Below are 27384 nucleotides of genomic sequence, written 5' to 3' on the forward strand. Positions count from 1 at the left end.
AGAACTTGCTCTTATTACCTTTGATTCGATCAATTTTTCTGATCAGCCATTTATTGAGAGGCAGTAAAGAGCAGTGTTTCTGAACGTGGACCCCAAAGTCAGACTACGTGGATTTGAGTCTCACTTCTAATACTTGCTAGTGTTTGAACTTTTGGCAAATTACTGAATCTTACTCTGCCTCGGTTTGCTTATGTATAAACAGGAATAGTAATAGTACCTACCACATAAGATGGAACAGCTCATTACTCATTTAAATGCTTAGTTAGTGCTGTGCCTGGCACATGGTAGGTGCTCACGAGTTCCTACTTTAAGCAAAGCATTCTACTAACCCATTGCCACTGAGTAGATTTTGACTAATAGCAACCCTATAGGACAGAATAGAACTGTCCCATAGGGTTTACAAGGCTGTAAATCTTTACAGAAGCAGACTGCCACATCTTTCCCCCATGGAGCAGCTAGTGGGTTTGAACTGCCAATCTTTCATTAATAGCCGAGTGCTTAACCACTGTACCACCAGGGCCCCTGTAAGCATTCTGCTGAATGCCACTAAATGGGGAGATAAATCCACAGTCATCCAAAGATGGCTAGGACAAGGAACCTGTCTTCAAGAAGCAGGGAGACCATGTTTTTAGCATAATAACAGGAAGATCATAAAGGGGATGAGTGGATAGAGCTAAGTGTGAACAGAGAATGGAATTAGCTGTGCTTAAAGAGCCAATTAGAACATTTAGATGATCAAAATTTCTCTTGAAATTCCATTTCAGGGAAGTGGCAGAGTTGCAGTTCTTTTGGAATCCAGGGGCAATAAGACAAACCAGGTTTAGGGTATCCTTTTAAACTTGCATCAGAGCTGTAGAATTGATGATAATGAGACCCACCAGGAATGGTTGAAATTATTTATCTGTTTTGATGGCTGACTATGCCTGACTGATTCAGTTCTTGTCTGGATTACTTTACCATCTAGTTCTAATTATGAATCAATAAATGTTTACTTCCAGCATTGCATCTGTTTATTTCCAACATTGCAAGTGGATGCAATGCTGGAAGTGCTCACTCATCTATGCCAAGAAATTTGAAAGACAGCTATCTGGCCAACTGACTGGAAGAGATCCATATTTATGCCTATTCCAAAGAAAGATGATCCAACAGAATGTGGAAATTATCAAACAATATCATTAATATCACACACAAGTAAAATTTTGCTGAAGATCATTCAAAAATTCAAAAATGGTTGTCGCAGTACATCAATGGAGAACTGCCAGAAATTCAAGCTGGATTCAGAAGAGGATGTGGAACGAGGGATATCATTGGTGATGTCAGATGGATCCTGGCTGAAAGCCTAGAATACCAGAAGGATGTTTACCTGTGTTTTATTGACTCTGCAGAGGCATTTGACTGTGTGGATATGGATAACATTGTGAAGAATGGGAATTCCAGAACACTTTATTGTGCTCATGAGGAACCTGTGCATACACCAACAGGCGGTCATTTGAATAGAAAAAGGGCGTATTTTAAATCAGGAAAGACGTGTGTCAGGGTTGTATCCTTTTACCATACTTATTCAGTCTGTACGCTGAGCAAATAATCCAAGAAGCTGGACGATGTGAAGAAAAACGAGGCATCAGGGTTGGAGGAAGACTCATTAACAACCTGCAATATGCAGATGGCACAACCCCGGTTGCTCAAAGTGAAGAGAACTTGAAGGACTTACTAATGAGGATCAAAGACCACAGCCTTCAGTATGGATTACACCTCAACATAAAGAAAACAAAAATCCTCACAACTGGACCAATAAACAACATCATGATAGATGGAGAAATATTGAAGTTGTCAAGGATTTCATTTTATTTGGATCCACAATCAACGCCCATGGAAGCAGAGTCAAGAAATCGCATGACATATTGCATTGGGAAAACCTGCTGCAAAATATCTCTTTAAAGTGTAAAAAGCAAAGACGTCACCTTGAGAACTAAGGTGCACCAAACCCAAGCCATTGTGTTTTCGGTCACCTCATATGCATTCCAAAGCTGGACAATGACTAAAGAAGACCAAAGAAGAATTGATGCCTTTGAAATATGCTGTTGGCAAAGAATATTGAATATACCATGGACTGCCAGAAGAACAAACAAATCTGTTTTGGAAGAAGTACAGCCAGAATGTTCTTTAGAAGGGAGGATAGGAAAACTTTGTCTTATGTATTTTGGACACGTTATCAGGAGGAACCGGTCCCTGGAGAAAGACATCACAATTGGTAAAGTAGGGGGTCAGTGAAAGAGAGGAAGACACGGAATGAGGTGGACTGACACAGTGGCTGCAACAATGGGCTCAAACATAGCAACAATTGTGAGAATGGAACATTACATGGCAGTGTTCTGTTGTGCATTCGGTCACTATAAGTCAGAAACAACTTGACAGCACCTAAAGACAATGACAACAACAAAAGTTTACTAGGCTTTTATGTGCTTAGCTGTGGACTAGGTGCTTTGCTGGATACAAAGAAAGTTAGACGTGGCTCTCATGAGCAAAGAATATAAACCAGGATGCCGTTATAAAACATGCAAAGCTTAATATAAACATACAAGCTATGCCACAGTTCAGTACAGGAAGAGCCTGAGCTACAAATGCTTCCTAAATATCTGCTTGGTAGGAACAATCACTATAATAGGATTTCATTCTTAGGGTGTCTTCTGGCTTTGGTAATGCCAAGAGATACTCGTCTTCTCCCCCTGAGAGTGAAGATATCTCCTTGTGAAGCAGAGGAGGAGGAAGGAAATGCCAAGTCACTACTGGGGAGAACACCTCTCTCAGAGGCTGGAGCTTCAGGGGGAGGGAATCTGTTCCCAGCATCTCTAAGTCCAGCTGGAAAGTCAGGACACTTTTTCCATGAAGACAATGGGGAACAGCTATAGGACTAATAATAGAGCAGTTCAGTGGCATTATATTTAAAGGCGTCTGTGGGCCAGCTGGAAATCCAACCACCATTTATTCCAAGTTCTAAACAATGAAAGTACAAGTAAACTTTTCAATTACAACCCTGCTATAATTTGAGGACTGCTTGTACATAATTAATTCCAAAGAAGTGATATAGAAAGTAATGGCTCTGAATTCAGAAAAGGGAGAGCTTTCCAGGTCTGGGAGCCCTCATGAGAATGTCGAGATGGACTGGAATTTAAGGGGTATATACGCAGTGAAATGAAAAGGTATTATGTGGTGGAAAGACAGACTGGTCTTCCTCTAATATCTGCTGTGTTTCTACCATTATGATACTTATAAAAATGATATCTTGATATATTTTGATAATCTTGGAAATAAAAGAAGTGCTAACCCATCATGTTTATCCAGATGAATGGATAACAAGTTAGGATATGTATACACAATGGAATACTATGCAACAATAAAGAACAATGATGAATCTGTAAAACATCTGGAAGGCATTATGCCAAGTGAAATAACTCAATTACAAAAGGACAAATATTGCATGAGACTACTATTTTAAAAACCCCAGGAAAGTTTATATGCAGAAAAAAACAATCTTTGATGGTTACAAGGGAAGTGATGGGTGGGGAGGGGAAATCACTAACTAGATAGTAGTAGACAAGTGTTAATATTGGTGAAGGGAAAGAGGACACTCAGTGTGGGGGATGTTAGCACAACTTGATCAAGGCAAAGTCATAGAAGCTCCCTAGACACATCCAAACACCTTGAGAGACACTGAGTTACTGGGGCTGAGGGCTGGGAATCATGGTCTGGGGAGACATCCAGTTCAATTGGCATAACATAGTTCCTAAAGTAAATGTTCTACATCCTACTTTGGTGACTACCACCTGGGGTCTTAAAAGCTTATGAGCAGCCATCTAAGATACACCTATGGTCCTATCACATTCAGAGCAAAGCAGAATGAAGAACACCAAAGACACAAAGAAAATATTAGCCCAAAGGACTAATAGACCACATGAAAAACAGCCTCCACCAGCCTGAGCCCAGAAGAACTAGATGGTGCCTCACTACAACCACTGACCACTGTGACAGGGATCACAATAGAGGGTCCTGAGCAGAGCGGAAGAAAAATGTAGAACAAAATTCAAATTCACAAAAAAAGACCAGACTTACTGGTCTGATGGTGACTGGAAGAATCTCCACGATTATGGCCCCCAGACACCCTGCTAACTCAGAACCGATGCCACTCCCAAAGTTCACCTTTCAGCCAAAGATTAGACAGGCCTGTAAAATTAAACAATAATGCACATGAGGAACGTGCTTCTTAGTTCAATCAAATATGTGAGACCAAATGGGCAACACCTGCCCAAAAGCAAAGACGAGAAGGCAGGAAGGGACAGGAAAACTGGATGAGTGAACATGGAGAACCCAGGGTGGAAAGGGAAAGGGGGAGAGTGCTGATACATTGTGGGGATTGCATCTAATACTACAGAATAATTTGTGTATAAAATTTTTGGATGAGAAACTAATTTGTGCTGTAAATTTTCACCTAAAACAGAATAAAAAAAAATTTTTTTTAAGAGGGGGAAAGTGCTGATAAGTTAAAGTATTATTGCATTCAAAGAATAAAACTTCATGAGTAAGGAATATTTATTTGTTAGTCATTCCATAGACTGCTGAGTTCAGGCAACAGCTGTCTGATAAACATGGTCCTTAACCAGCTGACAAACCTGTGAACATAGACCCACTCTTACACAAGGGGCATTTCATAAAAAATATCAGTGGAATGACTGTCACAGTGTCTGTGTTACCTTAAACAAATCAATTTCTCAAAAGGGAAAGCCATCATCTGTCACTAATTAGATCAAATTAAAATGTGCTCTTGGATCCTCTTTGAATATTGATGAGGTGCTGTCAATCAGATGCCTTATGTTTGAAACCAGAATAACCTAAATACTGTAAGATTCAGAAAGCTCCTTTCCCTTGACAACTAGAACCTCTTTCTTCAAGGTGAAGAGTAATTGACTAAGTGCAGTTTTAGCCTCCTTGAAAAATAGTAAGATCAGATCGATGCAGAATCAGTGTGGCCAGGGCCTTGTCTGAAGATGGAGCTGGTTTTCATAGCCCTAAAGAGTCACATATTAGCCTCTCTTGTGATTAGTCGTTGTTCTATTGGAAGTTGTGGAGATTATATTTGTTCTTTTTGAATTTTGGGTCACATTTTTCATGAATAAGATGATTCAAAGATGTAGCCAGGTCTGTGCAGTTTGTCATACTGTGGTACCTTGCATATTACTATGATGGTGGAAGCTATGCCACCAGTATTTCAAATACTAGCAAGGTTACTCATGGTGGACAGTGTCATTGGAGCTTCTAGACTAAGACTAGAAAGAATGGCCTAAAAATTAGCCAGTGAAAACTCTGTGGATCATAACAGAATATTGTCCAATACAGTGCTGGAAGTTGAGCCTCCTAGGTTGGAAGGCACTCCACAATGGCCGCAACACTGGCCTCAAACGTGCCAATGATCGTGTAGATGGTTCAGGACTGGGCAACACTATGTTGTTGCACATGGGGTCACCATGAGTTGGAGCCAACTCGATGACGACTAACAAGTAATAACAATGCATTGAACTCTAACTGCAATTCAAAAATTGTAGGCTTAAAAAGTCTGAACTGCCCACTACATTTGCTTAGGTCCAACTCATATGACCAGTCAATACTTCCTCCCCATCTCTGTCCATCCTCTGACCTGAAGGGGCCTTGGAGACCACTGTGTCCTAATCCCTGACTTTAGTGAAGGGAAAGGACATTTAAGAGACTTTACAAGGTCCCACAACTAGAGCACTCTAGTCCAGTGCTGTTTCCATTCTCATGCTGTCTTTTTTTTCTCTCTCTCTCTGTCTTTGTAATCAGGTGTTGTTGGATGCCATTAAGCCAGTTTGACTCATAGCAGCTCCATGTGTTATGCAGTAGAACTGCTCCACAGGGTTTCCTTGGGTGTAATCCTTACAGAAGCAGATCACCAGGTCTTTCTCCCATGGAGCGCCTGGGTAGATTCAAACCTCCAACCTTCTGGTTGAGAGCTTATCCTTTTGCGCCACCAGAGCTCCTTGTAATGAAGACCATTGCCCCATAGTGTCTGGCACCAGCTCTCATTTGAAGGTCAATTAGGCTGTGTGCCCAAGTAAACCCTAACATGAACGAACGGATATTCTTACCCGCTTGTGCCTGTACAGAAAATGAGGTGTCGCTTCCCAAGCATGAATATTAAAAGCACCCTCAGGGAAGAGAAAGATAATGCAAAGTAGATGACTTCATAAAGCAGGGTGTAGGCTTGCCTGGGGAGTGGAGGCTTTAGTCACCTAGCCAAGGGCCAACAGGAAGTGAAGCACCTCACCCTAGACATGAGTCACCACGGGAGGCAGCTCAGAGCTGTGGCTGGGGGCACAATGGATGTGGGTGTTTGCAGAGCTATGAGCTCTGTGTCCTTAGGAAAATCCCTGTGTCTCTAAGCCCAGTGTCCTTCTCTGTTACAATGGGAAGGTAATAGCTACTTCTCAGGGGTTCTGTTTAGTTTAAATGAAAATGAGTATAAAATCACCTTGTAAACTAGAAAATTCTCTATAAACAGGAGCCCTTATTGACATATAAGGTCCCTTGGTGGTGCTTGACTACTAACCTAAAGCTTGGCACTGCAGAAGAAAGGCCTGGTGACCTGCTTCTTTAAAGATTACAGCAAAGGTTATTCTATGGAGCAGTTCTACACTGCAACACACAGGGTCACCGTGAGTCAGAACCGACTCAACTGCAATGGGCTTTTTTTTTTTTTTTTTAATGACATGAATTGACGTAGCTCTCTGCAGAAAGAAGTGAGGCTGTGCTGGCCGTTTGGATCTTAGAGACCACTGTGTCCCAATCCCTGCTTTGGGATCATTCCTGGAGGCAGGCCAGAAGAGCCGGCATCAAAGTGAAGTTGTGAAATAGACAAAAGGCTACGTGGCGCACTTCCCAAGTGCATTTGCTGTGCTGAGCAGAATACTATTGGGATGTCAGGAAATCCATTGTGCATATTCAAGCCACCAGGCCTGGGTGTGGCCGAGCTTTGCCCTACTTGCCAGGCCTGCCACGCCTTTATTGCTTCAGTCAAGATCTCAGCGCCAGAATGGGGAACTATGGGTCCTACATAAGTCCCTTCCAGCTAGAAAAATCTGTAATTCTTGAAATCAGGCAGAATTTCAAACGTGGTATTTTTTGGGTGGTGGGCATAAAGAGAACAGACACCAGCTATCATTACTGAACCTTTTGATCAAAGATTGCATAGAAGAACCCTGATTAAAAGGGGGGAAATGCTGAACAGAATTTTAAATTCTTACGGACTCCACACTTCCTGGAGCCATGAAGGTTGGATGAGCCACTGAAGCTATTGCCCTGAGATAATCTTTAGACCTTAAACCAAAAATATCTCCTGAAGTCTTTTGAAACCAAACAATAGCTTAGCTTAACTAGTAAAAAATTTCTGCCTTGAGCATTGTGCTCTTTTAAGAGCTATCATTTGTGGGATCAAAGTGACAACAGGAACTTGAAAGATTAGATAGGAACCTTAGGAGACAGTTAGTTTATGTTAATGGTGGAAGAACAACTCAGAGCATATCCCTCCTCAGCTCATACTTCCCCTGGGGCTCCCATCACACTCAGAGTAAAAGCCAGAGTCTTTAAAATGACCCCGAAGTAGGGAGAATGCACTTCCTAGTGTGACGGGGGCCACTTAACCAGGTGTTATCAAGTCAACTCCAACTAATGGCAACCCTGTGTGTTTCAGAGTAGAACTGTGCTCCATAAGGTTGCAGTGGCTGGTTTTTCAGAAGTCGATCACCAGGCCTTTCTTCCAAGGCACCTCTGGGTGGACTTGAGCTTCCAGCCTTTCAGTTAGCAGCTGTGCACGTTAACCATTTGCATCACCCAGGGGTTCCACTCAACAGGAAAAGTGCTGGCTGATTCCCATGGTCCTTGTATAAGAACCAATAGCTTCCCTTTCGCTTTCAAAAGTATTCTGATTTGATGATAAAATATATGGTCCTGGTCATAAGCTCTCACAAGGCGGACCCTCTGCTGTCATTCTGAAACCATCCCCGATAACCCTTCCCTCATTCACTGCACTCCAGGCACACTGGCCTGCCTCATGGGGCTGGGGGTGGGGTACCTGCTCTTCCCACTGCCTGGTATGTTCTTCCCCGAGACAGCACGTAGGGTTCAGGGTTGCTCCCTCACTTCCTCAGGGAGGTCTTCTCTGATCACCCTACCTACTTTCAAGCCTCTCCCTATTCCCTTTCCCTGCCTCTTTTTTCTTCTTAATATTTATTAATGTTGAAGATTTATTATGCATTTTGCTTACTGTCAGAGAGATATAACCTCCACGAGGGCAAAAATTGTTGACTGTTGTGTTCACTTTTTTTTTTTTTGGGATGTTCACTTCAGTGTTCCCAGTGATTAAAACATTGACCAGTACATAGTGGAGCCCTGGTAGCGCAGTGGTTAAAAGCTTGGCTGCTAACCAAAAGGTCAGCAGTTGGAATCCACTGGAAGCTCCTTGGAAACCCTATGGGGCCGTTCTACTCTGTCGCATGGGGTCGCTATGGGTCGTAATTGACTCGATGGCAACGGGGTTTTTTGTTTGTTGAATTAATGGATGAAAGAATGGTCACACAGTTGTAAGTAACAGAGTCAGAGCACAAACCCAGATTAATTTCTGGTCCAGTGTTTTTTGCTTCTATTCTGTTAGACCCATTAAATTTTATTTGGTCTAATTCTTCTCTGCTTACCCTAGAACCTTCTTTAGATGCTCTCCTTAGAAAACCTTCTCATTTTCCCCCTCCCTCTAGTTAAGTCCAGACCAGAGGTATTCAGCTAAAGTCATATGGAATGTTCTGGCTCTGCATTTGACTTATGACCCATGTAGATATACACATTTAATAATAAAAATAAGCCAAACCCGTTGCTGTTGAGTCGATTCTGATCATAGTGACCCTATAGGACAGAGTGGAACTGCCCCATAGAATTTCCAAGGAGCACCTGGTGGATTCGAACTGCCAACTTCTTGGTTAGCAGCTGAGCTCTTAACCACTGCACCACCAGTGCTCCATACATTTTAATAACACCTGTTTTAAAAAAATAGGCAAAAATGGAGGTCCATTTACAAAGAAAAATCAGCCATTGAAAACCCTATGAAGCACAGTTGTGTATTCTGCCCTGTTGACATGTCACCTCTTGTGAGGAATTGCTCTTCCCCAGGCTGACTGCTCGCCTCTGTGACCCAGAAGTGCTTTGTTGATACCGCTAAGAGCATACACACCCCACTGAATCATGGTTGTGTATGGTCATCTGTGCCCCACCCAGGCAGGATCGGCTGAAGTCTGGGGTCAAGAAGAAAGATTTTTGCTTGTTTTTTTTTTTTTTTTTTTATCCCCAGCACCTATCACAGTGCTTCTACTCAATAATGGTTATTGAACTGAATTGAAGTTGATGTTGCCCGAGGCATTTAGGAAAATAAACAGCACTAGTTACTAGTGAAGAGCTATTTGCTAGAGGGAATATCAGCATCTCCACGGCACTTGCTCTTCACATCTCATTATAGAAATTCATTATAAACTTTCATTCTCTCAAAGTCTCCATAAAGTTGTGAGAAAAGATGAACCCGTTTACTCTTTGCCATTGAATTGAAGCTGACTCATAGCCACCCTATAGGGCAGAGTAGAAATGCCCCACAGGGTTTCCCAGGCTGTAATCTTTATGGAAGCAGATTACCACCTCTTTCTCCTGCAGAGTGGCTGGTGGGCTCAAACAACCAGCCTTTCAGTTAGCAGCCACACACTTAACTACTGAGCCACAAAGACTCCTTGAGAAAAGGCCAGATCCTTGTAAATGGGGCAGAGTCCCTGGGTACTGCAAACAGTACACTAAACTGCTAACTGGAAGGTTGGAGGCTCAAGTCCACCCGGAAGTGCCTCAGAAGAAAGGTCTGGGAGATCTATTTCTGAAAAATCAGCCATTGAAAGCCCTGTGGAGCACAGTTCTACTCTGACACCCATGGAGTCACCATGAGTCAGTGTTGACTCAGTGATAACAAATTTTTTTATAAATGGGGCTCAGTTTTTGCCTATTATTTTTTTTACAGGTGTTATTAAATGTATATTCTTCACGGGTCATAAGTCAAACGTAGAGCCAGAGCATTCCAACGGATTTTAGATGAACACCTCTGGTTTGGCTATTATCTCTTTCCTCACTTGGAAAAACCTGGTTCCCTAATGAGAGGTTTCTCCCAATCTGCCTCCTTGAAAACCCATTGCTGTCTTGTTGCTTCTGACTCATAGCAACCCTAGGGTTTCCAAGTAGTGGCTGGTGGGTTCCAACTGCTGACCTTTCGGTTAGCAGCCATAGCTCCTTGAAGCATCACCAAAAGAAAGTGACATCTGAGGAAATAGAAGGAATACAGGAAGCTGTCTCTTCTCATTTATTTGCCTGCTCCAAGGTCAGTCTAGCAATAAGAATGGCAAGGCAGGGAAAGGGCCTAGAAGTAAGAGACTCCAGTCAGTATTCTGGTGAGAATGTGTGGGGTCCACGTGGGCAAGAAGCAGAAAAAATTAACAGGGACTTTTCAGACAGTATTGATGTCTGGGGTGGAGGAAGTCAAGGCCAGGGTGTAGGTAGAGAGCTAGCGTGTATGAGTAAGAGAACTGAAGATAACAGAAAATTGCGATACTTAAAGGGGATTTCGGCATTTCAGACCTAGATGGTATAACCTTTCCAGGCAATTATTCTAGGTCAGAGTATGGCTGTGAAGAAGAGTTTGAGGGTCTACAATGACAAACTTTTGAAAGGGTTATTAGTGCACACGTTAAAACTACAAAAGCCTGATGGACTGGGGGGTGACAGAGAGGAGATCTACTTTCCATGCTGAAGTCATCCAAGGAGACAGGGAATTTCCTGATACTGATAGGGGACTTAAGGATGAGTAATACAGAATTTAGAAGTGGAGGAAATGTTGAGAGATTGAATAGCACAACTGATTGAAGTGGGGATAGGGAAGATGGAATATACATATCTAGCCTGCCTTCTCTTTCCTTAAAGAGCAGAGGGGAAAGTAGCAGCCCTCAGGCACAGGGCTATAAAAGGTATTCCTTTGCTACCCTCTGTGTGCTCAGTCCTCATGTGGATACTCTGAGGATGTAAAAACAAGCTCAAGACCTGGCCATTGCCCCCTAAGGGGCTGGTGCAGTGTTGGGGGGCAATGTGAGATATTAAGATATTGAAAGGTACAATTTTTTTTTTTTAATCATTGTAGACCACATTATAGCCTTCACCAACTGCAGCGTCTCCCCAATAAATCCAGATGTATCAAAGAGAAGTTAAGTCTTTTAGGAGTTTCCAGAAGAATTTCTTTAGATACACAGCTTTTTCACCAACAGGTTAACTTTGGGCAAAAACAGAAAGTTCATTGCTCAGGGTCGTATTTGAAGCTTTCCCAAAAATTGAGATAATTTGAGTTCCAGGATTTTGTTCAACTCATCTACAAACAGTGTTTTTAATTACTTTGGGGTTTTTTTTTCCCCTCATACCAAAGAATCAGAGCGTGAGCAAACAACGGCATAGCTTTAAACCTGTTCACCATTTAAGTCTGTAAAAGGCCTTCAGCACTGCCAAGTGTAAAGGGTTTTAGATCAGTTAGAGTTCTCCTAAAAAACAATTGACTTTTTGAAGGGAAGGCACTGCTTAACGACGATGGTACTTTGTTCACAGCTGTGTCCACAGCAGCTAACATGCAGCCACCACCAGTTGCCTTCAAGTTGACTGCAACTCCTGGCGACCCCACGTGTATCAGAGTAAAACTGTGCTCCATGGGGTTTTCAAAGGCTGATATTTTGGAAGTAGATTGCCAGGCGTTTCTTCTGAGGTGACTCTGGATGGACTCGAACATTCAAACTTTCTCTTAGCAGCTGAGAACTTAACCACTTGCGCCACCCAGGGACTCCAGCGTGAAGCCTAGTTCATGTTTCGTGCTCACAATACTTTTTGACTGACTCACTGAAAAGTGGTTCTAATACGTGTTACTTTCACTGGGGTCAGAGAGATGCGAGATAATGAGAAAGAACAGATAAAATTGCAAAATATTAGAGCCAGAAGCAAGTTGAGAGGCCACCTGGTGAGTACTCTGAGGATGCCAGCCATCACTGCTGTCCTTGGGATGGATCCTCCTACACCACTGGTTGCCCTGGTTAGTAACTCTGGTTGGAAGGCTAATGTCTCTAGCCAAGATAGATCACGTCGGCTTGGCTGGCTGCTTCCAGCCAGCTCCTCCAGTGCCTCTTCTGGATATTTAAAAGCATAGTCTTTGAGATTCATCATTAGGGAATTACCGGTCGCCTCGTTGTTAAAGTGTTGACTTGTTTTTTTAGTTGCCATAAATATGGTTTATGGAATGATATAAAATGGTATTCTTAGATATGTAGATAGGACTTAAGTCAGGTTTAATGAGGCCTTAGTCAATGCAAAGACAAGTCCCTAGTTAAAAAAAAACATTGAAAGGTGAAAACTTGAATCAAGAAGTTGTATAAGTGAAGTCACTGGCTAAAAATACTCCCCGAACACAGATTTTTTTTTCTTTCCTGTGCTCTGACGAAGTAGAGAAAGACTGAGCAGTGTGGGTTTTGCTTCATCCTTGCAGACAGACCTGGAGCTTGCAGGAAAGATGGTGGGAGAGCTATGATTTCAAACACTAGGCTTGGCCCTTTTCCTGGATTTGACTTGAATTTCTTTATTAATAGTGTGTTTGGGCCCCCGAGAAGATTCATTCAGACAGGCTGATTTATGGCACTAAATGAGTAGTTAACCACACATACTAATCACATAAATATGGTTTATGGAATGATATAGAATGGGTTATGAAATCACTTTTAAACCATTTTTCAACAGTAATTATACCAGCCCTGTAATATCTTAAACCAAGTGATATTGGCAAGAATTAGCGTAAGCATCGTTAATATTCCGGTGATCGCTGTAAAATTGCCACTGTGATAAAATGACAGGGTACTACTTAATTTCTCGTCTTCCACTGCATTTTTCTTTTTCCCCTTTCACATTAAAACGTATTTCATAACATTTCATCATGGAGAAGGCTGCATACGTTTCCAGTTGCTATAATTTAGTTAAACCATAAAATTGTTTCCAGATTACCAGCCATGAAATGGAAAGACAATCTTATTTATGAATTTATAAATCAGATAATCTCCCTCAAATGAATCCTGAAACCAGAAACACTTTGATGATTAAATAGGAGGGAAAAAGTTTTCTCATTATCATGTGTCAAAAGAATTGTATTTTCGTAAAGTGGTTTTGGCCGAGAGCGTGCAGTACACATCCATAACGAGCACCCTGTGTTCTTGGGGAATGGGAGAGAACTTCCCCCTCCTCCGCATCAAACTCGAGTGTTCTGAATTCTCAGACAAGGACATCGGGTGAGCAGCCACCTGACCCAGTGTCTCTGACAGATCATGCCTCCTTCGTGGTGGCCCCCAGCTAGAAGAAGCCCACCCAGACAGCGTTCACTCCCTTCTTTGTATATACAAAACAGAGAGCCCAGCGTGTGAATGCATACCTGGACATAGTATAGGGCTCTGCTCCAAAGCATCCAAACTTTATCCTGGGCAGTTCTGCAATTGTATCAATATCATCCTTGGAGAGTAGGATGTTATTTTGGGGTTGTATTTCTCTGCATCCTAAAACTATAGTCAGGGGGAAGAATCCCAGGGGAAATACCTACTACCCACTGAGCCAAGGAAAACACACACACACACACACACACACACACAAAAAAATAGTTGCCTTCAAGTTGATTCGAACTAAGCGTGACCCCATGTGTATCAGAGTAGAATTGTGCTCCACTGGGTTTTCGGTGGTTGATTTTTTAAAAGTAGATCACCAGGCCTGTCTTGTAGGGTGCCTCTGAATGGACTCGGACTACCACCCTTTCAGTTAGCAGCTGAGGAACTCCAAAGACTTGTTTAAAGCCTTAGGCCCAAACTAAGCCTTAAAATTTAGTAATTTTAACCCAGATGATAAATCAATTGAAGATCAATGTTCTTTGTCTGGAATGGCCTGAGTGTGTTGTTTCTGTTTTTAATGACACTGCTCTCCTTTGTTGGACAAGGTAATGAAAGCTGTTGACCAGAGAGGGATCAAAAAGAACAAGGTAATGAAAGCTGTAGGCTGAACAGCGCCCATGGTCAGTGTTGGAATCCGGGGACTCCTTTCTGCCATTTCCCTCCTCTCAGATTCTCTTTTATTCTCCATAGCCATAGACTTACCTACTTCGTGGATTTCTTAGTATTACTGTCTTCTGTGTGTACTTAGGTTGTGCCAATTCCTTCCTGTCCTACATTCTAGCTTTCACAAAGCTCTTTAAGCCACTTCCTAATTGAAGTTGCCCGGGGCCTAAAGATGTCATGCCATGCTTTTTTTTTAAAAAAAAACTATTTTTTGTTGTTGTTGAGAATATACTACAGCCAACCATTCACTAATTCAACAATTTCCACATGTACAATTCAGTGACATTAATTACAATCTTCAAGTCGTACAACCATTCTTACCCTCCTTTTCCGAATCGTTCCTCCTCCATTATCATAAACTCACTGCCCCCTAAATTGCTTATCTAATCTTTCAAGTTGCTGTTATCAATTTGATCCCATATAGATAGCTCTTAAAAGAGCACAATGCTCAAGCCTGCCATTCTTTTTTTAAAAAAAGATATCTGTTGCATTTGCCTAACAGCAGTAAACTAGAGCATCTCAAGATAGCTCTGAATACATTTCCACACTCAGAGTCAGGAGTGCGGCTTACAGCTCCATTGTGGACAGCGCCCTGTGGGGTGAATGAGGGCACTGGACAACTTTCTCTGGTACTGAGTGGTTCCTGTTGAAGGACATTCATTTCACAGGAGCTGGTGTGTATGGGTCCCTATTTTTCATATGAGTGGGCAACATAATCAGCCACCATACCCATCGTCTCTGAGATGCCATTGTGATTTGGGCCTATTAAACTTGGGGTTTTCAATGTGTGTGTGCTAACCTACTTTCTTTAGTAGATTTCTTACTAATTTTTCTCTTTGACGTATGGACCACTTCATGGCAAAGAGGAAGCCAACAGCACAGGTATGACTTAGAGTGCCCAATAGCTCAGGAGTTTAACGTGCAATGATATGCCGGGAAACACTTGGGAAGTCACTCTGTGGAGATGCAATTCTACCCTCATGGTTAAAAGCCTTTCTCTCCATACAATTGGAATAGAGAGATAATAATGTTGACATTATTAATATTGTTACTTTTTCTTAGTAAGTTTACAAGCATTAGCCTTCCAGTGGTTAAGAGCTCGGCTGCTAACCAAAAGGTCCACAGTTCGAATCCACAGCCACTCCTTGGAAACTTTGGGGCTGTTCTGCTCTGTCTATAGGGTCGTTATGAGTCACAATTGACTCAATGGCAGTGGGTTTTCTTTTTTTTCTAACCTTCCACATTGTGTGACTTAGGTCCAAGAAGCTCAGTAGTATGACGGAAGCATCCATTTTAAACCAAAGTGCTGCGGGCGGGAACACATAGAATTCTAAGTCAGAAGCTTGCATTTGTGAAGTTACGCTCAGTGTTTCATATGGTGCTACAGGTTATGTTTCAAAAGCAAAATACAACACTAAAATCTTTGGTTTGGTCAAAATTGCCCTTGAAAATCCCCTTGATAACCGTAAAGTTCAAGATAAGTCCAAGGTAACAAGTTATTCTTTTTCTAATGATTGAGCAGGACACCATCATTTTTCCATCGAGCACCCAGTAAAGCAGTTGGCTTGTATTTAAAAGTCAGGGTGGCTGAATAGACTATTTCAGCATAGGAATCCCCATCACAACGGTGATATGCTCACAGTCCCAGATGCATGTGGAACTGAGAGTCACAGTGAAGAGCAGGTGCACTTCTAATCTCAAGCTCACGCTAGGACACCCACTCGAGGGGTGGAATGGCAGGTGAGACACCCACACTATTTTAACTATCGTGTCCTTTCTCCTTTCATTGTGGTGTGTATGTGTGTGGCAAAATATATGTAACATGAAATCTGCCATTTTAATCATTTTAAGTGTACAATTCAGTGATAATTACAACTCTCACCACTGTCTATTTTCAAAACTTTTTCATCACCCCTAACAGAAACTCAGTACTCCTTGCACAATATAGCGCCCAGTCCTCCCCAATCCCTGGTAACCACTAATCTCCTTTTGTCTCTATGCATTTGTGTATTCTGGACGTCCCATATAAGTGGCCTCATACAATATTTGTCCTTTCGTATCTGACTTATTTCACTCAGCATAATGTTTTCAAGGTTCATGTTCAACATAGCATGTATAGAGCCTTTATCTTTTTAACTGCTAAGTATGTGTAACTGAGTTCACCCGAGGTGAGCATGTGTAGTACCCCTCTGCTGGACTTAGTTTACCGCCGTTAACTATCCACTGCACATGACTTACCTCCAGGAAGCTCAGCATTACGATGGAACCATCCATTTTAAACTTAAAAAAAAATGCATGAAATTCTAAAGTCAGAGGCTAGTAATTGTTAAGCAGATGAGATAGAGTATCTTACATAGTAAATAATTAGGGGTGTTTTTCAGTAACGTCTTGAGGTGACCAATTTGTTAGGGACATTTGTTTTCCTCCTTGCTCTTTCGGAAGCCTCCAGGTTGACGTTTCTGGGACATCAGATTGAGCATCCTCAGTCTCCAAATCATATGCTGATTTCGATCCTATTTTCCATGGTCTTAATAAGAGACATTTGTTTGCATTGCCCTCGGGCTAAAAAACAAGTTTTACTACACGCAGGGCAAACATCTTCAACATTTACACCAAAATCAAGCAGCCATCTCCCAGCTGAGGAGAACAGCCTTTAAGTGAGCACCAGTGAGTGACAGCTGATTTAGGACAGTGCCAGATTACAAAGGCTCTTTTGCACCAGGTAAACTATGAAAGGAGCTTCTGAGAGGTGCAATTGGTTAACGCTGGGTTGCTAACTGAAAGGTTGGAGATTCAAGTCCACCCAGAGGCACATTGGAAGAAAGGCATGGCAATTGACTTCTGAAAAATCAGCCATTAAAAACCCTATGGAGATTAGACTGGACTGTAAGACATAAAATGATACTCATGAGGAGTGTGCTAAGTAGATACATGAGACTAAATGGGCAGCTCCTTTCTGGAGGCAAGATGAGAAGGCAGAAAGGGACAGGAGCTGGTTGAATGGACACGGGAAATCGGGGGTGGAAAGGAGGAGTGTGCTGTCACATTATAGGGAGAGCAACTAGGGTCACATAGTGTATAAATTTTTGCATGAGAAACTAACTTGAACTGTAAACTTTCACTTAAAGCACAATAAAAAAAAAAAAAAGGAAAACACAAAGACCCCTATGGAGCACAGTTCTACTGTGACACACATGGGGGTGCCATGAGTCAGAGTTTGACTCCGCAACAACTGGAGGTCTGTGGAAGCAGGACCGAGAGGCTCAAAAACACGTGACATGCAAACAGAATTCTTTCTGAGGGAGACGTTTCCTGGCTTCCAGGAGGCCATTTCTGGTCTGTGCAGTGCCTTCTCAGCGAGATCACTGTGTTAACACTGGACTCTGATCATCGAATCTTGATCTTGGCTGGCCGGGGATTTGCAGGCTCGTTATGGTCCCAGAGCCAGGCTATCGTAAACTTTGACAGCCTCTTAGGGGGTAACTTTTACAACCCTTACGTGATCATTCAGCTAGAAAAACTGGTCGGAAAGTCAATATAGCTTTAACAAATGATTCTCTTGTTTTACAGAGAGAGGATGCAAGCCATGGAGAAACAGATTGCCAGTTTAACTGGTCTTGTTCAGTCCGCGCTTTTTAAAGGGCAAATTACAAGTAATAGCAAAGATGCATCTAGGTAAAAAAGAAAGAAAGCAAACCAATGAAACCATAATTAAATCTGTTTCTCTTTAATCATTAAAGAACTCATTCATTCAAATCAGTTTTCTTTTAATCATTTCAAGGCTGAAAATATGCACATCTCTATGAATCATGGGTTTGTTTGTTTTTTTCCGGTAATTCTTGGTCAAAGGTAACACTTCGGCCCAAGAAGGGTACCGTAAATGGGCTTCCCAGTGCATGTGGCTCTCATGGGGGCTGCACTGCCAGTGCCTGCACCCACCATCCACGTGTCTCCACACCATCCTGACGCTCATGACCGCTCTCAGCTGCATCCCACCAGTGGGGTCAGGTGCACACTGGGGAAGCCTTTTCCATCTCTGCCGCTAGTGGTGCTGATGTCAAAGTATCCTCATTGCTTAATACCATCACTAGCTTCTGCTGATTGCTTAGACTAGTGGATGCAAGGGGCAACAACAAAAAGCATTTTGGAAACTGTATAAGCTGACTCTTTTTTTCTTTTATTCAGTGAGAAAATGATGAAAACCACAGCCAGTAAGAACCACATGGATAGTGCAGGTAAGTGTCGTTTGGAACTCCAGGAGGCCTGCCGGCTGCCTTTTATTTGTTGTTCTTAGTTGCCGTGCAGTCGGCTCTAATTCATGATGACTCCACATATAACAGAACGAAACGTTGCCTGCTCCTGGGCCATCTTCACGATGGTCGGTATGTTTGAGTCCATTGTTGAGGTTATTGTGTCAATCCATCTCACTGAGCATTTCCCTCGCTTTCACTGACCCTCTAACAAACATATCCTTCTCTAATGATTAGTCTTTCCTGATGATGTGTGCAAAGTAAGTGACCTGACCTGGCTTGTTTCAGGATTTAACCTTTCTCACTTTTTCTCCTATTTGGTGTGATTTCAGAGACTCTGGGATAGCTCCTTACCCTGCAATGCCTTCCTTCCTAAAGCTGAAATTCCAAATTAGTTATTAATTTGGGAGCTAAGCCTTGTGCTCTCCCTTCAGGCTCCGTTCATTCACTCACTTTGTCACTCATTTATCCATTTACATATATGGCCATACATTCAACAAATATTTATTCATGTACCCAGTACTGGGCAAGAATAGTGGATACAGTGGCATCATTCAGACCCAGTGCTGTTTGCGTAGAACTTAGAATCTTGCAGGGAGATAAACCTGGAATGTCATAGTTACTAGTACCGACATAATAAAAAAATACCGCAAGTGGGTGACTTTAAAGAACAGAAATTTATTTTTCACAGTTAAGGAGTCTAGAAGTCTAAATTCAGGGTGTGGCTCTGGGGGAAGATCCTTCTTTGTCTGTTTCAGTTTCTAGTAACTGCCAGCAATCCTTGGAGTTCTGGATTCATAGATGCATCTGCCACGTGTGTTTGTCTTCACATGGCATCGTACCCTGTGTGTCTCTGTGCCTATTCTGCTCTTTTTTTTATAACTCTGAAGTGATTAGACTTAGGATCCATCCTCCACAGGTATGACCTCTCTAACATAAGAAAAGGAAAAACGCATTTCCAAACAGGATCACACCCATGTTACAAGGGTTAGGAATTCAACACGTGTTTTAAGGGAGACGCAATTCAGTCCATAACATGGAACAAGTAATTTTATGTGTGTTAAGTATTAAAAAGAAGTGCAGCATGAATGTTACCAACAGGTGTAATCTGCACCAAGAAGCACTTCTTTGAAGAAGTGTCAAAAACTGAGATCTGGTGGGTGAGCAGGACCTAGGTAAGTGAAGAGGGAGGGGAAGAGCCGCATGTGCAAATGGCGCGGTCAGGAATTTAGATATAATTCTAAGTGTGACGTGAAGCCACTGGAAGGCTTTGCTCTGGGACAGAACCACAGCCCATATGCATATGGGAATGGATTATAAAAGTAGACAGTAAGTGACCAGTGGTCCAGGCAGGAGAAGAAGATATACTTGGAACAGGGCCCGCTTATTAAATGCCAGCTTTTCCAGAAAGAGGACCCAATTACATTCCTAATAGAGTTGACTAGTATCCTGGTATATTTGATGAATGTTTTATCCTGCAGGCTCAAGGCAGGCCTCTCTCAAGAAATCTTCCCTCCCATTGGGTTAGAAGTAGAAATTGTTAGCCAGGGACATGTTCAACTATGAAATTACACAGGAAACATATGGCAAGTGGGATGAAACCTCTAATTTGGGGAAGCCACATATACTAGTTCTGTGCAGCCTGGTTAAAAGGACAGAATTTTAGACTTAAGTTTAGACCTTCACTGGTCGTGGTCCTGCACTGGGCTGGCTGCACCTAGTCTGTTCAGCTGTAAGATGAGCAGGGCTGGCTCTTATGTCACTCCAGAATGCTGATGTGATCCGTTAGAAGTCAGTCAGGTGGCCTTGATTGACGCCAGAATTGTTTTTATTTTGTGGAAATTGCTAAACTTGTTTTCAGAGCAGTTGCCAATTTATTCTGAGATTTCTTCACTTGTATGCTTTCTTATCTATTGAAAACTTAACAGGGAAAAAGCAAGGAACCTGCTAAACACTAAAACGTTCTCTCCCACTGGATCCCATTCCAGAAATAATTAGTATCTGATAACGTTGTTCCAATAAATATGTCCATGCTGTTCTGTGTTCTACTTTTATTCTCTTCCGCACTTTTCATGAAATAATAATAACAGGAAACAGTCAATGAGTGCTTCCTATGTGCCGGGCACTGTTGCGAGTACTTTTCATCTATTAACTCATTAACTCCTGACTTCAGCCTCATGGGATAGGTACAATTATTATTCCCATGTTCCGGATGAGAAAACTGAGCCCATGTCCACACACATGATGCACATCATAGTCCACACACCTGTCATTTTGTCTCATTCTTCTGTGTGAAGGAAACCTAGTCCCTACGAAAATATATTGGTTGCTTTCCTTTCTTTGTTTTGAAAACTTTTGTAAATGCCTCTTTTGGAGCATGGAAGAAGGAGAAGGCATAATTTCCTTAGAATATATATCCCAAAGTGGAATTGATAAGTCAAAAGGGGTGAACAGTTTAGCAATGTTCACACCATGCTGCCGGGTTTCTTTTCAGAAAGGCTGAGCCAATTTGCAGTGCCACCAGCAAAGGTATGCATACACTTGCTTCTCTGTCCCTGCTGAGTCTGGTCTTCCTCATTCTAATGTATGAGAGCTAGGTGTTGTCCCCAGGGGTTTAGTTGCCATGGCAGCCTTGTAGAGTGCTCAAAACATATTAATTTGTACAGAATTTGGAAATAATATACAAAACAAGAAGTTGGATCCCTGTTCCGTAGACAAGTAAATGGAATTATGGAGAAGTCAAGGAATTTATTTAGAAAGGGTGAGTGAAAAAGGAAAACCCAGACTCCCTGGTTACTTTAGGAATATTTAGTTTACTGTGGAGATAGGGGAAGGGAAGGAACCTCACATTTTGAATGCATACCATGTGTTTTATGCTGTGCATTATGTCACTGAATACATATAACCCTATAAGGAAGATGGTATTATCCATACTTTACATGGAAGGAAACTGAAGCTCAGAGAAGGTAAGTTACTCATCCAAAGCCACACAGCTAAGAAGAGTCACAGCAGCCTGGCCAACTCCCAAACCCATGTTCTATTGCTCACAACAGGATACATTAAATTCACATCAAATTTGCATTTAGCAAGATTCATGTGAAGATATAATTGAGCCAGTTTACAGACCCACAACTCCTTGAATGAAGGGGAGGCTAGGTCCCCACAAGGAAGGACCTCGCTACACTGCCAAAACATTTATACTGTTAATCTTTCTTCCAGCCTTCCCGAAAGGGATCTACAGCTTTGTACAAGAGTGACTGTTCATTGGGGAAAGGGAAATAATCAGAGTTTTCAGGGATTACTGGACACTGGCTCTGCACTGATATTAATTCCAGGAGGCCCAAAATGTTACCATGGCCCACCAGACAGAGTGGGAGTGTATGGAGGTTAGGTTGTTAATGGAGTCTTGGCTCAGGTTCATCTCACAGTGGGTCCGGTGGGTCTCTGAATCCATCCTGTAGTTATTTCCCCAGTTCTAGACTGCATAATTGGAATAGATATACTCAGCAACTGGCAGAACCACCACACTGGATTCCAGCGAGTGGAGTAAGGGCCATGATGGTAGGAAAAGCCAAGTGGAAGCCATTAGAACTGGCCCATACCTGGGAAAATAGTAAACCAAAAGTACTATCACATTTCTGGAGGAATGGCAGAGATTGCTACCACCATCAGGGACTTGAAGGATACAGGGGTGGTGATTCCCACCACATCCCCATTCAACTTGCCTATTTGGCCTGTGCAAAAAACAGATGGTTCCTGGAGAATGACAGTGGATTATCATGAACTTATCCAGGTGGTGACTCCAATTGCAGCTGCTGTTCCAGATGTGGTTTCATTTCTTGAGCAAATTAATATATGTTCTGGTACCTGGCATGCAGCTATTGATCTAGCCAATGCCTTTTTCTCAATTCTGGTTTTGAAGGACCATCAGAAGCAGTTTGCCTTCAGCTGTCAAGGCCAGCAATACACCTTCATTGTCCTACCTCAGAGATATAGCAAATCTCTAGCCCTATGTCGTAATTTAGTCCTCAGGAAACTTGATCGCCTTTACCTTCCACAAGATGTTACATTGGTCCATTAGATTGGTGACATTATGCTGATTGGACCTAGTAAGGAAGAAGTGTCAATGACTCTGGACTTACTGGTAAAACACTTGTGTGCTAGAGAGTGGGAAATTAATCTGACAAAACTTCAGGTGCCTTCCACCTCACTGAAATGTCTAGGGGTCCAGTGGTGTGGGGTATGTCAAGATATTCTTTCTAAAGTGAAGGATAAGTTATTGTGTCTGGCCCTTTCCACAACTACAAAGGAGGCACAACATTTGGTGGGCCTCTCTGGATTTTGGAGGCAACATATCCCTCATTTGGGTGTGCTACTCAAGCCTATTATCAAGTGAATCAAAAAGCTACTGGTTTTGAGTAGGGCCCAGAATAAGAGAAGGCTCGGCAACAGGTTCAGGCGGCCGTGCAAACCACTCTGCCACTTGAGCCATATAATCTGGCTGATCCAGTGGTGCTTGAAGTGTCAGTGGCAGATAGAGGTGCTGTTTGGAGTCTTTGGCAGGCCCCTATTGGTGTATTACAGCACAGATTCTTAGGATTTTGAAGCAAAGCCCTTCCATCCTCTGCAGATAACTACTCTTTTTTTGAGAAACAGCTTTTGGCTTGTTGCTGGGCCTCACTAGAGACTGAACACTTAAACATGGGTCACCAAGTCTCCATGTGGCCTGAGCTGCCCATCATGAACTGAGCGTGGCCATCATGAACTGTCCACAGAGTCAGAAAGTCAGACATGCACAGCAGCACTCCATCATTAAATGGAAGTGGTATATACAAGATTAGGCACCAGCAGGACCTGAAGGCACAATTAATTTGCATGAGGAAATGACCCAAATACCCATGGTCTCCACTCCTGTTACATCAGCTGCCTTCTCCCGGTCTGCACCTATGGCCTCATGGAGAATTCCTTATAATCAGTTGCCTGAAGAGGAGAAGAATCATGCCTGGCTTTCAGATGGTTCTGTGTAATATGCAGGCACCACTTGAAAATGAGCAGTGACAGCACTACAGCCCCCTTCTGGGACCTCCCTGAAGGGCAGTGATGAAGGTAAATCCTCGTAATGGGCAGAACTTCAAGCAATGCACCTGGTTGTTCACTTTGCTTGGAAGGAGAAATAGCCAAATGTGCAGCTGTATACCAATGCATGGGCTGTGACCAGTGGTTTGGCTGTATGATCAGGGACTTGAAAGGAACATGATTGGGAAATCGGAGACAAGGAGGTATAGGGAAGAGGTATATGGATAGACCTCTCTGAATGGCCAAAAAAAATGAAGATGTTTGTCTCATGTGAATGCTGACCAAAGGGCGACCTCAGCAGAGGAAGATTTTAACAAGCAAAGGATAGGATGACTTGTGTGAAAACCAGTCATCCTCTTTCCCCAGCCACTCACGTCGTTGCCCAATGGGCTCATGAACCAAGTGGTCATCGAGCAGGGATGGAGATTATGTATGGCCTCAGCTAAATGGACTTCCACTCACTGTGGCCAACTTAGCTGCAGCCACTGCTGTGTGCCCAGTCTGCCAGCAGCAGAGACCCATACTGAATCCCCAATATGGCACTATTCCTTGAAGTGATCAGACAGTAACCTGGTGGCATGTTGACTACATTGAACCACTTCCATTATGGAAGGGGCAGCATTGTGTTCTTACTGGAATAGACACTCTGGGTATGAATTTGCTTTCCCTGCACACAGTGCTTCTGCCAAAACTACCATCCATGGACTTACAGAATGCCTTATCTTCTGCCACAGTATCCCACATAGCATCACATCAGGTCAAAGGACTCACTTCGCAGCAAAGGAAGTGTGGCAATGGGCCCGTACTCATGGAATTCGCCAGTCTTACCGTGTTCCCCATTATCCTGAAGTAGCTGGCATGATAGAACAATGGAATGGCCTTCTAAAGACACAATTGTTGCACCAGGTAAGTGGCAATACCTTGAAGAGTTGGGACAGTGTTCTCCAGGAGGCTGTATATGCTCTAAACTAGAGAGTACAATATATGGTGCTATTTCTCCCATAACCAGGATTCATGGGTCCAGGAATTAAGGGGTAGAAATGGGAGTGGCACCATTCATTATTACCCCTAGTGACCCATGCACAAAATTTTTGCTTCCTGTCCCCATGTCACTATGCTCTGCGGGTCTAGAGGTCTTAATTCCAAAGGGAAGAATGCTCCCACCAGGAGAGACAGCAATAATTCCATTGAACTGGAACTTAAGAATGCCACCTGGACACTTTGGGCTCCTCATGTCTCTGGATCAACAGGCAAAGAAGGGAGTTACTATATTGGCTGGTGTGATCAATCCTGATTATCAAGAGAAGTCGGATTCATATTACATAATGGAGGTAAAGAAGAGTATGTCTGGAATACAGGAGATCCCTTAGGACATCTCTTAGTACTACCATGCCCTGTGTTTAAAGTCAACGGAAAACTACAGCAACCCAATTCTGACATGACTGCTAATGGCCCAGACCCTACAGGAATGAATGTTTGGGTCACCCCACCAAGTAAAGAACCATGACGAGCTGAGGTGCTTGCTGAGGGGAAAGGGAATACAGAATGGGTGGTGGAAGAAGGTAGTTCTAAATACCAGTTACGACCATGTGACCAGTTGCAGAAAAGAGGTCTGTAATTGCTATAAGCATTCTTTCCTTGTATGTGTGCATCAAATATTTATGTTTTCTTCACTTGTAAAATATAAGATGTAAACAGGCTAGTACATTTTCAGTTGTACGCATGTTATTTGTCTCATTGTAGGCACATGTATAACTTTGTAATTGTCTTCATTTAGAGATTATGTATGATTTAAGGGGATGTGTACAGATGCCAAGTTGATAAGGCGTGAACTGTGATGGTTAAGGTTGTGTATCAACTTGGCTGGCCTATGATTCTCAGTGGTTTGGCAGTTATGTAATGATGTTGTTATCCTCCATTTTGTGATATAATGTAATTACCTCCATCATGTGATCAGATATGATCAGCCAATCAGTTGTAAGGGGAGTTTCCTCATGACTGTGGCCTGCATACAATATATATGGACATTCTGGCAGAGCTCACTGCTTTTGCTCACTCTGGATCCTGTATCCAGCTTATCATCATCTGACCTCCAGTTCTTGGGACCTGAGCCGGTGGCTTGCCATATTGCCTCCCCATCTTGAGATGCATCAGTTTCTACAGCCGGTGCGCCAGCAGCCTACCATCTGATCTGCCAGTCTTGGGTTCATCAGCTCCTGCAGCTACATGAGTCAGTCAGGAGAAGCTTCTAGCCTGACATCTGACCCCAGACTTGGGGCTTAGCAGCCTTTACAACTGCATAAGCCATCTCCTTGAGATAAATCTCTCTCTCGCTCAATCCCTCTCTCTGTGTGAATGTATATATATGAATATATATATATATGTGAATACACATATGTATGTATACAGACACCACTGGTTTTGCTTTTCTAGAGAACTCAGCCTAAGGCAGTATGTAAATCTGAAGATAATTCTATGCTGGAGATAAACATGTGGGAATCCTGGGTAGATACTAGTAGTGGACATGAACTCCCTGGAAATCCATGTCCAATAAGAAGAGCAATAAACCCAGGACAGAACCCTCCAGGATTTAAAAGGCAGGCAGAGGAAGGGATTAGAAAGGAGATTGATCAAAATGGGTCAGAGAGGAAAGAAGATGAGGGAGAGAAAGTTTCAAAAGTGACTAAAAAGAAAGAAGTGACTGACAAAAGTAAACATCACACTCAAGTAAAACCATGTCAGCCCTGGAAAACATCCACTAGATTTGACAACTAGGAGATTGTGGACCATCTTAAAAAGAGCAATTTCGGTGAAGTGATGGAGTTTAAAACCATATTTAGTGGGTTAAGAGATTATAAATGAAGAAATTTTAAATAATGAGTGTATATTCCATAAAGAAATTTGGTAGTGAAGGGAATGGCATTTATTTTATTTTTTTACACCAGTTATTGGCATTCAACCATAACAGATAATATGTAGGCTCAAGCTTCTCCTCCTTGGGGATCCACAAGCTTGGCCAGGTATACTAGCACCCTCAGAATGTGTCAGGAGAGGGAGGCATGTAGAAGGAGTGTGGGCCTTAATTTCGCGAAGAAATTAGCAAAACAGTTCCTATTACCAAACAGGAGGTAGCACATTGTCATTTTTGTTTGAGAAATACCTTACTGATTAGCTCTCATCATTTGTTGTACAAATGATATTGTGTGGGGTGTGTCCGTGTGTGTGTATGTGTGTGTTTGCATGAACATACACATGTGCCAATGCCTGTGTATGGATTTATGAAAAATAACTTGACTGTTTCTAAAATAAAAACTTCCAATTTATTGTGATCTTCCCCTCCCCCCTCAAATAATTGACCTGTGATGGTATTGTGTTCATTCTAACATGCTACTGTTATTGGAAATGTTATTGGATGTCCTTTTGACTTAGTGTCTTCTCAGTTGGTTAATATTCTTTTGAACTATTCCAGAGATAGCGAATTTTGCTCTTTTGAGGTGGAATATGATTTGGGGGCATGGCCATAAGTTAGACCATGACTGACATGATGTAAGTGGCCATATTAAAAAAAATAACAAAAAGCTTACCGTCTGCTGGGGTTCCTTTTTAAATCCTTTAAAATGCTTTCTCCTCTATTCCTTGGTCATTTGAGAGTCTAGAGAACTGATTCTATTTGGCAGTCATCCAAGGGTAAGGAAAGCAATGTTGGTGTTGCAGTGGCCAGGCAGGTTAGAGGACACTTTGTGGGGCACTCCCTCACTCACTGGCTGCCACTTTTCACCAAAGGCAGCAGCTCTACTGAA

General features: G+C 42.4%; 1 protein-coding gene across 3 annotated transcripts in view; it reads left to right on the forward strand.

The window, feature by feature from the left end:
* The window catches only part of KIAA1217 (KIAA1217 ortholog), a 399876-nt gene that overhangs the window by 314012 nt on the left and 58480 nt on the right, over positions 1 to 27384 (forward strand). For 2 of the 3 annotated variants that reach the window (XM_010590674.3, XM_010590677.3), the window contains exon 7: positions 18444 to 18493. In XM_010590674.3, the coding sequence (XP_010588976.1) occupies positions 18444 to 18493 (50 nt within the window). Of the gene's footprint in view, positions 1 to 17828; positions 17934 to 18443; positions 18494 to 27384 lie in introns of all 3 variants that reach the window. The other variant, XM_023548864.2, reaches the window with a different exon arrangement.

This window comes from Loxodonta africana, chromosome 4 (assembly GCF_030014295.1).
Source record: "Loxodonta africana isolate mLoxAfr1 chromosome 4, mLoxAfr1.hap2, whole genome shotgun sequence".
Classification (NCBI taxonomy): Eukaryota; Metazoa; Chordata; class Mammalia; order Proboscidea; family Elephantidae; genus Loxodonta; species Loxodonta africana.